Source organism: Erpetoichthys calabaricus, chromosome 17, assembly GCF_900747795.2.
Source record: "Erpetoichthys calabaricus chromosome 17, fErpCal1.3, whole genome shotgun sequence".
NCBI lineage: Eukaryota > Metazoa > Chordata > Cladistia > Polypteriformes > Polypteridae > Erpetoichthys > Erpetoichthys calabaricus.
Genome location: NC_041410.2, coordinates 100,606,478 through 100,617,645, shown reverse-complemented (window position 1 = coordinate 100,617,645; position 11,168 = coordinate 100,606,478). Strand labels below are relative to the sequence as shown.

Genomic DNA, 11,168 nt, shown 5'->3' with positions numbered 1-11,168 from the left:
TATTCAAAATGAATACAGTTTTCTTTGGTTTATTTTCTTCATCTCCTTTGTCAAATTCAGTTTCACAGAGTCTTTTACCAGAAGTAGAACGGATGTAAGCTTATCACAGATATCTTGCACACATACAGTTGGAGTCGTTCTGCAGGTTTACTGGATGTGGGAGAGAAAATCTGACATACACCTTGGTAAGACAGAGACAAATATGACCCCTAATTTGACCCCAGTCCCCTCCATCACTGACTACTGTGTCAACTCAACTGCTCTTTAAAGAACTCAGTCAAAGCTAAAGCTTCTATGAACAGTTTGCAACTTAGATAAAATGGTAAAGGATTGGAAAAATGGACACTTGACAGGAAATTACATGGTGATAAAATGAAACATTGAGCAAGTGTGATAAATCTCAAATGCACAATATGAGCATCATATATATTTATTAAAATACAGAGCTTTTACGTTAGCAAATAACATCAGAACTAAATAACACTTTTAGCGATCCTCAAGCACTTAGTGTATGAAACAAATAAATACAAGTCAGAAAAACAGCAGAGCACTATCAACTTATTGCACACACACACAGGTGCAGAGGTATACTTTATGTTTGTTAAGCACAGTCACCGTCTCCTGTCTGCGAGTCCTCAGTGGTTCATCATCCATCAAGATTGAGAGGTACGATTTGGCTACTTCTCTTGTAGTATCTTGAAATTCTCACCATTCCTGACCCACTAGCAGACTGGGCGAGTCATCAGTGCTCCCCATCCTTCATTGATTTGACACCAGTCTTGCATGTCCTTTCAGGGACCTGGCTCCCTGGTGTCTTTTCCCTATCTGAAAGAAATGAACTGTACGTTTAGTCTAATGCGCAGTGCTGTAATTTAACACTCTTGTCTGACCGAGGAATCCAGAGAGACAAAGTCTCTCAAAATGATTGACAGTGTATAAATGACAAGTGCAACAAAGCTGGGAAAATGAGCTGACCAAAGGCATAAACAGACATTGTTGTAAATCCTGCTTATTTTCTGTATTGCGAAATGAAACCTTTGGTGTTTCTGTAAATCATGGTGTAACATGCATAGTGTAGCATGTAGAATCTGAGCTTGCTTCTGTTTCATGTGGACCTTAGAGAAGTGACACCCTGCTGTGATGAGCAGCAGATTGACCCTCAGCTGAGATTTTCTTCATCCTTTACATGTGACCTGGGGCTTGATAACCAACCACTCAGTGAGTTGCAGGGCTACTGGCTTAGCAAAGCTCCTTCTGGTAAGACTGACATGCAGCCAAATGTGCCTGCTGCTGGGTCATTTATTAAAACATCTTGAAGGAAACACTTGGAAGTATACAATAGGGGATAGCGTCCACAGTTTGCAAGTATGCGAATTCCAGTGTTCTGTGATTGATTCTTAGCTTTATTTATTTGGTGTGTGAAATCAGACTTTCAGCTGGATCACTGAAGAGACATTTGAGAATGAGGGAAAGGATTCAAAATCTGCGGCAGTACAAATAATAAAAATCCAAATATATATTAGAACTCGTCTTCTTTTGTGCAAGTTTAGGACAAAGTAAACATCTAAGTATTTTTGAAGAACTCCTATCTTCAGTGGACCTTTCCTAATCCTGCAAAGAATAGAGAAGAACAAAAGGTAGTTACATATACAGAGTCTTATGGAATCTCCAATTCTCAAAGCCAGAGGACAAACTTACATCCCAAAGAGGAATCTTCAGGTCCGTACTGCTGGGTGTTTTGAGAGCGAAAGCACGGGACAGTTTCCTACATGCGCCGGTCTTCACAAGCTGAAACAAGATGAAAAATGAATATGGGGAAGATTTATATGGAATGAGAAACAGAAAAGCATTTTGTTTAGGACTGTAATGCACGGGACTATAGTGATCATCAAAAACTGATATATGACTTTGTTCATCATAACGTGCTAGTAAAGATTTCCTTAAGGTCAAAATGTTACAAAAAATAAACATCTTCCCTTCTGTAAATTCCATTGCTGCAATTTTCTGGGTGCCACACCAAAAGACAGTAAAGTGACTCATCCTTGACTCAGCCTAAAATGATGATCTCTGTTCTGCATGAATTTCTAAGCACTTACAGCAATAATGATTAGCGGGAAGCACAGGATGGCCAAGCCACAAAGCACGATGATGGCCACAGCAAATCCTGGGAATGGCCTTGGAGTGGATGGTGGAAGAGTCACTAGAAAAAAACAAATGAAATGTGAGCCAATAGCACTGCTGTCTTGATGGGACAAAAAGCCAGTAGGTGAGGAGAACTTGGAAACCAAATGTACAAAACCAGCCCACTACACGTCACTTGGAGACACAAAGTTACACTGCCATATTACCAACAAGACAGAGATACAACTTACCACCAGGAAAAAGTGATACAGGATCGATGTCAAGTCCCGATAAGGAGAGTGTGCTGATTCCATTTGCAAGAGTCTGCTGTATCTGTGAGCTTGAACCCATGTTGTTGTTGTATACAAAGCTGCTGTTGGCCACGACGGAGCCTGACCTGTGGAGACCAACAAGAGTGTTACACAGCAGAGGCAGTGCTGACACAATTTGACAAAGCAGCTAATACCCACGTGAAGGTGTTGATGAACAACTGCTGAAATCCATTCTGGTCTGAAAACAGCATGGACACCTGTGGGGACAAAGTCGCAGAGCTTTAAGATGTGCAGTCCTACTATGAAGGACAGAAATGCACAGACTCCATGTGAACAGTACTCACTGTAGTTACCACCTCTTGGCTGAAGCTCATGAATTGAGTAGAGCTCTTGTTGCTAAGCGTGGAGTCAAAATTCTTGTTAGTTATTCTAAAGCTTTGTTGGAATGTCTGGTACAGGCTTTGTGCAATGAAATCTGCAGAGTTAAGGGAACAAAAGTCAATAGAGGCAGCCGGAGCAGACTGTGTACATGAGATGAAGAATAGGCCCCCTTTGGCTATTTTCACATCTTAGTTAAAAGGGACTTAGAAGATTTTTGGCACATATCATTGTCTTTCTTTTCTGACTGTTCAAATGACTTAATCATAGGATCATGTGTTTCTGTAAGACTCTTTTGGGGGACAAATGTGTGCCATGTCCATCAGAAAACATGCAGCAATTGGGTCCACCTCTCTCATTTTCTGTTTGCTTGCTTAGTCAGCACTAAACTCCATCTGGATTTTCAGCACAGAGATATGACAAAGGTCACATTAACAGTGACATACAATTATTTGGGAAGTCTTTAAGTTTCCAGAAAATTCTGATTCAAGTGTAGCAGCACAGGTCACATTCAAGTTACATGTGCCTGTATCGGCCTTATAACCTCACACCAAAGTGGTCTAAATCCAGACTAAATCTAAAGTAAGATCATAGCACTGGCACGCAACACTGGAAAAAAAAATCAGAATTGAGCTGCCATGTGAATGTAGCCTTTTGCCACACCATATGACACTTGAAGTTCAAAGAAGCACATCTGCCTCCTCCTAGATGTCCTCTCTGACAGCTTTGCCCAGAACTCCATCTCAAAGAAGAGATTACCTTTCTATAGACCTTGGCCTTGCCTGACAGAACAAAGGCTTTGAGTGACAATTTGACTTGGATATGGGCAGATCAGAGAGAGAAAACTGCACTAAGCAAGGTGTGGTAGCTGAGCCATCAGCCTGAAGTAAAAGAAAAAGCAAACGAGAAGCAAATGGAAGAACCTGCTGAAATTGTTAAGTGAGCCGAGGTGACATCTGCAATCAACAGCAGATAAGAAACATGGCCAGAAGTTAAGTATATGAGGAAGATGTAGGTGAAGATGCACCAGCATACACAGAAGAGAAATCTGGGGATGTGAGCAAGATGTCCAGCACTGCTCATGTGGAGGAGAGTCGGGGTTTGTGTTCCCTGGCATGTGAGGTTTTAGAGCAGCCGTTTAGTCGGCTACTTGATTGGAATGTCAGGCTGTTAACTTGTTTAAGTTTTTGCATAATACAGAGTGAGCTTGTGTGGTAGCCACTCTTTCAGTTGCTTGACTCTGGCTTAGGATAACAGAAAAGAATTCGGTGCATGTGCAAGTGCGGCGTGACAGATGAGATGGCCTCATTGACACTGAATGAAATTAACTGAGCGAACTTCATGTGGATGAATTTGTTGTGCGGTTAGTTATACACTGGCTGGTCCAATACTTGGGTTCACTGGCCTAAAAAACCTGGGGTATGGCCCCCAAATCAGGTGTGTTGGGTGTGCCAGGGGTAAATAAATGCATGCTTACTGTTAATCTTCACAGAAGAAATTTGATAAAGCACAGGACTTTTGCTGGCTAGAAGACCCTGAAAGACCGTGTCGTCTGGGAGCAGGGCCGTTGTGTTCACCAGCTTGTCTGACACAACTTTGGTCCAGCCGTTGCTGTCACTGTTGGGTAAAGGAGAAGGCAAGTGGTTAGAAGAGAAGTGTGGTAGGCAGCCCATAGCCACCTTGGCACTCGGCAGTGATACTCGCCTGTAGGTGTAGTTGCCGCTCACACTACTTGCATTATATATCGCCATCAGGAATGGCTGCAGCTGAAAGGAAGAAAGCAAGCTGCTGGTTAGAAGCCACATGGGACATGGCAAGATGGAAGTGCTTTCACTGTTCTTACCCAGTTGTCCAAGATGCTGTTGAGCTGAGGCGCACTTGAAAAGCCAATGAAGATGATGAGCTCGATGTGCACAGTGATGGGCCCCAGACTCTGCACAGTTACATCTGCAGTGAGACACAAAAGAACCCGAGGGCTCGTTTATTGGGTGTTGAGCTCACAGGACTGAATCACGTTATGTTAAGAAAACATCCACAGCTCACTTCTCCGGAGATTGATCTTGGCTTGATTTGCCACTGATTATCAGAGTCACACAACAGTTGAAGGGACTGGGCACTTGTGGCATTTTAAAAACAATAAAAACTGGCCTGGATGCTGCTGGACCAGAACCCATTCAGGAGCAGAGGCAGCATTACTTTACTCACTGTTGGAAGAAATGGTGTTCTCATTGATGTTGAGGCTGCTCAGTGCACCACTGTTTATTCCCTGTACGACACTTCGAACCACTTCAGTACTGGTGACGTTGGTATTGGCATTGAAGATGCAGTTGGCCTCAACTTTGACGGAACCCGGGCTGAAGAAAGACACAAACAGTTGACTGCTGGAGTTTGTGTGTGCAAAGGCTTCTCTTCCTTGAGTGCTTTCAGCGTACTTGCCTTTCATTTACTCATCCCTACTATTCCATTTTTTTTATCTTAGTACCAGCCCAATTGAGGCACACTTTGCCATTGCTGACTCATTATTCATCTTTGACTGTCCTCGTGGGATCTCCATCATTGACTCTTGTCTTTCAGAAAGAAAATTCTAGCTTGATAGGCACCATGTGTTTTTTTGGGGGGCAGGCAGCACATTCACTGATTCATGTGCTCTTGAGGAGTGATGTGTGTGTCACAGGTGTAAGTGGTGATTCACCTGCCCTGAAACTCTTGTTCTTTTAGTGGAATTGACCGGCTGTGCCACCCACCCAAGGTAGTGTGAAATCTAAGTAATGATCGTAGACTTCAGCAGTAACGTTTGCAGTGAATCATCTATTGGAATGTAAATTGTTATGCTTGTAAGAATAATATGCATTGCATTTGTCATTCGAATGGATGGTACATCACAAACATTTGTAGTAGTAAAATGCATTACTACAAATACTGCGGTGGGTTGGCACCCTGCCCAGGATTGTTTCCTGCCTTGTGCCCTGTGTTGGCTGGGATTGGCTCCAGCAGACCCCCGTGACCCTGTGTTCGGATTCAGCGTGTTAGAAAATGGATGGATGGATGGATTACTACAAATATTTGTGATGTGCCATCTGTTGGAATGACAGAGACATAGCAACTGGATGGACACAAAGACACGTATCCTTTTATTAATGTGGAATTGTAATATGTTAAGTGGCATGTAGAGTGAGGGCTGAAGCAAAGTTTGATAAAGACGACGACTGGCACAAAATATCCAAAGGTGCACAGTCGCTAGATCCCTATACCATGTCCTTGCCCACCTCTCATTCAAAGTAGCAGTGTGTATGTAGGTATCATATAAAAGGGGGAGCCATTTAATTGTCTAACAGGGTCAAGATGAAACTGGGAAATAGTGCACACTAAGACACAAGTGTCCCGTCTTGCATGAACACTGTTCTGGGCAGGGCATAGGCAGCACTGTCCATCTGCTTGCCATGTTTGACTTTCTTATGAAATAAGTGATGGTGCAAACAGAGGGGAGAGATGACAAGTGGCAGGTCCTTGTCACTTCATCCCCTCTCTTCTGATGACATTGCCATCACAGGTGGCTTTTTAGAAACTTTGCAATCTGAGATGCAGTCTTCTCTGCTGTTCAGTCCACTTGAATCTCAAACTGCATTTCAATCATGAGGTGCTGCAGGGTCTGAGAGCGAGTTATTTATGTGATACACCCAAAGACTGAGACTGGGACACAATACCTTCATTCTTACCTGAGTCGCTTGATTTCAGTCCTGTTAAACTTCTCCTTGAACTGGAATTTGAAGGTCTCATCAAGCTAAAAAACATAAAAGCTGAAAATTAGTGATGCACTGCAGAACATGAAATATCGGCTCTAAAGAAACACGCAAATCAGACGAGACCCGACCATTCAGCCAGAAAGCACAGGCAAGCTCACTGGACTGGGGCCCAATTGCCTGTAGGCATCTTGCGTGGCAGGAGGCCACAGCCGCACATATTGTAGAGAAGCAATCCTTGAACCACATGGCTAATTGCACCTCCCCAGGTACAGAACTTAACTGTACAACTGTTGTCTACATTAATAGACAGAAACAGTGCAACACAAAGGCAAGACATGGCTCTGAGTGGCGAGCCCAAAGCTATCCAACTGGAGTATAAAAGTAGGCACTCACTCCATGGATGATCCGACCAGTGAAGTTCTTGTATGCTTCTGAAGTCGCATTGTTAAGGTCAGGTGTGAAAGTGTCCATAACGGTGAACTGAAGACTCACAGTTGAGTTGGCACTGCTGCTTGGTGTGCTGGTGGTTGGCGAGTTTGTGCTGTTGGCGGCCGTCACAGATGCTGCAACGGTTTGTGCAGTTGTGGAGTTTGTGTTGTTGAGGGTCGTCACAGATGTTGTAACGGTTTGTGCAGCTGTGGAGTTTGTGTTGTTGACGGTCGTCACAGATGCTGCAACGGTTTGTGCAGCTGTGGAGTTTGTGTTGTTGACGGTCGTCACAGATGCTGCAACGGTTTGTGCAGTTGTGGAGTTTGTGTTGTTGACGGTCGTCACAGATGCTGCAACGGTTTGTGCAGTTGTGGAGTTTGTGTTGTTGAGGGTCGTCACAGATGCTGCAACGGTTTGTGCAGTTGTGGAGTTTGTGTTGTTGACGGTCGTCACAGATGCTGCAACGGTTTGTGCAGTTGTGGAGTTTGTGTTGTTGACGGTCGTCACAGATGCTGCAACGGTTTGTGCAGTTGTGGAGTTTGTGTTGTTGACGGTCGTCACAGATGCTGCAACGGTTTGTGCAGTTGTGGAGTTTGTGTTGTTGACGGTCGTCACAGATGCTGCAAAGGTTTGTGCAGTTGTGGAGTTTGTGTTGTTGACGGTCGTCACAGATGCTGCAACGGTTTGTGCAGTTGTGGAGTTTGTGTTGTTGACGGTCGTCACAGATGCTGCAAAGGTTTGTGCAGTTGTGGAGTTTGTGTTGTTGAGGGTCGTCACAGATGCTGCAACGGTTTGTGCAGTTGTGGAGTTTGTGTTGTTGAGGGTCGTCACAGATGCTGCAACGGTATGTGCAGTTGTGGAGTTTGTGTTGTTGAGGGTCGTCACAGATGCTGCAACGGTTTGTGCAGTTGTGGAGTTTGTGTTGTTGAGGGTCGTCACAGATGCTGCAATGGTTTGTGCAGTTGTGGAGTTTGTGTTGTTGAGGGTCGTCACAGATGCTGCAACGGTTTGTGCAGTTGTGGAGTTTGTGTTGTTGACAGTCGTCACAGATGCTGCAACGGTTTGTGCAGTTGTGGAGTTTGTGTTGTTGACGGTCGTCACAGATGCTGCAACGGTATGTGCAGTTGTGGAGTTTGTGTTGTTGACGGTCGTCACAGATGCTGCAACGGTTTGTGCAGTTGTGGAGTTTGTGTTGTTGACGGTCGTCACAGATGCTGCAACGGTATGTGCAGTTGTGGAGTTTGTGTTGTTGAGGGTCGTCACAGATGCTGCAACGGTTTGTGCAGTTGTGGAGTTTGTGTTGTTGACAGTCGTCACAGATGCTGCAACGGTATGTGCAGTTGTGGAGTTTGTGTTGTTGAGGGTCGTCACAGATGCTGCAACGGTTTGTGCAGTTGTGGAGTTTGTGTTGTTGACGGTCGTCACAGATGCTGCAACGGTTTGTGCAGTTGTGGAGTTTGTGTTGTTGACGGTCGTCACAGATGCTGCAACGGTATGTGCAGTTGTGGAGTTTGTGTTGTTGACGGTCGTCACAGATGCTGCAACGGTATGTGCAGTTGTGGAGTTTGTGTTGTTGAGGGTCGTCACAGATGCTGCAACGGTTTGTGCAGTTGTGGAGTTTGTGTTGTTGACAGTCGTCACAGATGCTGCAACGGTTTGTGCAGTTGTGGAGTTTGTGTTGTTGACGGTCGTCACAGATGCTGCAACGGTATGTGCAGTTGTGGAGTTTGTGTTGTTGACGGTCGTCACAGATGCTGCAACGGTATGTGCAGTTGTGGAGTTTGTGTTGTTGAGGGTCGTCACAGATGCTGCAACGGTTTGTGCAGTTGTGGAGTTTGTGTTGTTGAGGGTCGTCACAGATGCTGCAACGGTATGTGCAGTTGTGGAGTTTGTGTTGTTGACGGTCGTCACAGATGCTGCAACGGTTTGTGCAGTTGGTAAGGCTGTGCTGTTGTTCTGGATGCTTGTTGAAGTTACGTTATTTGGAGCTGCAGTTATGGTGGTTGTGTTGGTTTGTGTAGTCCCATTAGCAGGTGCCATACTGGTTGGTGTAGCTGCTGCTGGTTGAGTTCCATTGGCTTGTGTAGCCTGAGGTGCAGAGCTGGTGCTGTTGGACGAGGCTGTGCTGGTGCTTGTAGTTGTTGTACCTGTATGAGCAAAACAGACAAAGCAAACAAACAGAGTCAATGCGGTGAGGAGGTTTTCATTTTGACTCTCCGTGTTGTGCCACCCTGACTGTTCAACATGACCAGCCGTACTTTGGACTTGTCTGTATGTACCCCTTTATTTTTATTGGCCTTTTGCTAAGAATGAAGCACACTCTCTCTTTTCCACACTTGCCCTGACCACCGCATGCCATGCTGTTTGTGTCTGTCATCTGCTGTCGAATTCCTTGCCTGTTTCTGTCACTAGTTGGTGGGAGATTTGCAAGGAAGAATATGACAGGAAAGTTGAACTTACTAGAGGTGCTGAATGAGGCCGGATCAATGACGATGCCAACTGCAGTCAAATTGCTTGCTCCATTCAAGATGACCTGTTGCACCTGTGCATCAGAAATGGAGTTCTGCGTGAAGATAAGCTGTGTATTGGCAACTACCGAGCCTTGGCTGTGAAGAGAAGAAAGTGTGGTGTTTAACCAGAAAGAATGACAGCAAGCCAATTGAGTGTGACAGACACTTACGTAAAGTTGTTGATGAAAACCTGCACGAGATTACTCTTGGAGTGGAAGAGTGAGGCCAGCTGTGGAATGAAGACACCAGATGTCAGTCGGAGATGCAGTGCAATGCCCAGGTGTCCCATACGACTCTGCAATACTTACAGCGCTGGAAATGTTCAAGGAGCTTGCAGCAAACTGCATGGACCCTTTGTTGGTAAGGTCGTTTGTGAAGTTGAGGCTTGTAATTCGCAGGGAGTAGGAGAAGCTACTGAACATTGTGTTGACTCCTAGGGATGACAATCAACAGAAGACCAGTCACTTGCTGCATGTAGCCCTTCATGTGGTGCTGTGTGGACTTCCCTGGACAGAATGGAGTCGTTTGACTGTGTCATCGATTCGGATGGAAGTGGCGGTACTGTCTTTGAATTTCTGTTACTGAGTCACTGATAGGTGGACCAAGCTTGGAGTTGCTTTACTTCAGGCCATCTGCATTTCACCTCTAGGGTAATGGATAGCTGTTTTCAAAAGTGGACACAAAGAAACAGCAACTCCTACTTTGTCTGCTTATTCCAGTTCATTGAAGGAATGATGAGCCTTAAGCCCTATTTGGATGGGATGAGCTTTACAACAGGAGGAAGGACACTTTTTTTTTTTTTCCAGAGTACCTCTGTAATTTTAGTCGCCTTCAAATCACTCAAATGCTGGAATTTTACTGACATGTTGATCTGCATGGGACAAGTTGAACCTGTGCTTATTTGTATGAACGGTTTATAGACAGTAAAAGTGTCCGTAATCTTTACAGAAATGTGAACGCACAATCTGTAAAAAGTTACTGACATGAGCAACTCAGATGGGACTAAAACTGCAGAGGTCCATCCATCCATTATCCAACCCGCTATATCCTAACTGCAGGGTCACGGGGGGTCTGCTGGAGCCAATCCCAGCCAACACAGAGCGCAAGGCAGGAAATAAACCCCGGGCAGGGTGCCAGCCCACCATATGGTGCACACACGCACACACACCAAGCACATACTAGGAACAATTTAGAATCGCTAATGCACCTCACCTGCATGCCTTTGGACTGTGGGAGGAAACCCACGCAAACACGGGGAGAACATGCAAACTCCACGCATGGAGGACCTGGGAAGCAAACCCGAGTCTCCTAACTGCGAGGTGGCAGTGCTACCACTGCGCCAGCCGTGCCGCCCTTGCAGAGGTCCTCTGGTAATAATTACTTTACCCCACTTCCTGATAACAAATGAATCCATTACGAATAATGGTCAGTGCTCTTGTTACTGCAATGTCTTGGCTTCCCAGGTCACATACTGACGAGACTGACTTGGTCACTGGAGACAACTGTGGTGACTCTTTTTGTCACTTTGGTTTGTGAGGAGCAGCAAAGCAGTTTTCATGGCAGTACTACTGCTATATACAATCTATAGATGAAATAGAAAAAAATGAGTGGTAGCCCATGTGAGAGAGAATGGTAAGCGTGAAAGGCACCATTTAAGATAAGCTGACATGAGTATTCACAATGGTGACTTGTATTTTCTATTAAAATAAAATGGA

At 44.9% G+C, this 11,168-nt stretch overlaps 1 protein-coding gene across 1 annotated transcript in view; it reads right to left on the bottom strand.

The window, feature by feature from the left end:
* Positions 1–394: 394 nt before the first annotated feature.
* The window catches only part of LOC114667715 (mucin-3A-like), a 29,463-nt gene continuing 18,689 nt past the window's right edge, over positions 395–11,168 (bottom strand). The window contains exons 13-27 of the mRNA XM_051920297.1: positions 9,762–9,886; positions 9,624–9,682; positions 9,404–9,549; positions 6,908–9,090; positions 6,488–6,552; positions 4,977–5,125; positions 4,615–4,718; positions 4,476–4,537; positions 4,249–4,388; positions 2,738–2,868; positions 2,592–2,650; positions 2,373–2,518; positions 2,097–2,200; positions 1,699–1,788; positions 395–1,611 (exon numbers count right to left, since the gene is read on the bottom strand). Of these exons, the coding sequence (XP_051776257.1) occupies positions 1,606–1,611; positions 1,699–1,788; positions 2,097–2,200; positions 2,373–2,518; positions 2,592–2,650; positions 2,738–2,868; positions 4,249–4,388; positions 4,476–4,537; positions 4,615–4,718; positions 4,977–5,125; positions 6,488–6,552; positions 6,908–9,090; positions 9,404–9,549; positions 9,624–9,682; positions 9,762–9,886 (3,569 nt within the window). The 3' untranslated portion in view covers positions 395–1,605. The remainder of the gene's footprint in view (positions 1,612–1,698; positions 1,789–2,096; positions 2,201–2,372; positions 2,519–2,591; positions 2,651–2,737; positions 2,869–4,248; positions 4,389–4,475; positions 4,538–4,614; positions 4,719–4,976; positions 5,126–6,487; positions 6,553–6,907; positions 9,091–9,403; positions 9,550–9,623; positions 9,683–9,761; positions 9,887–11,168) is intronic.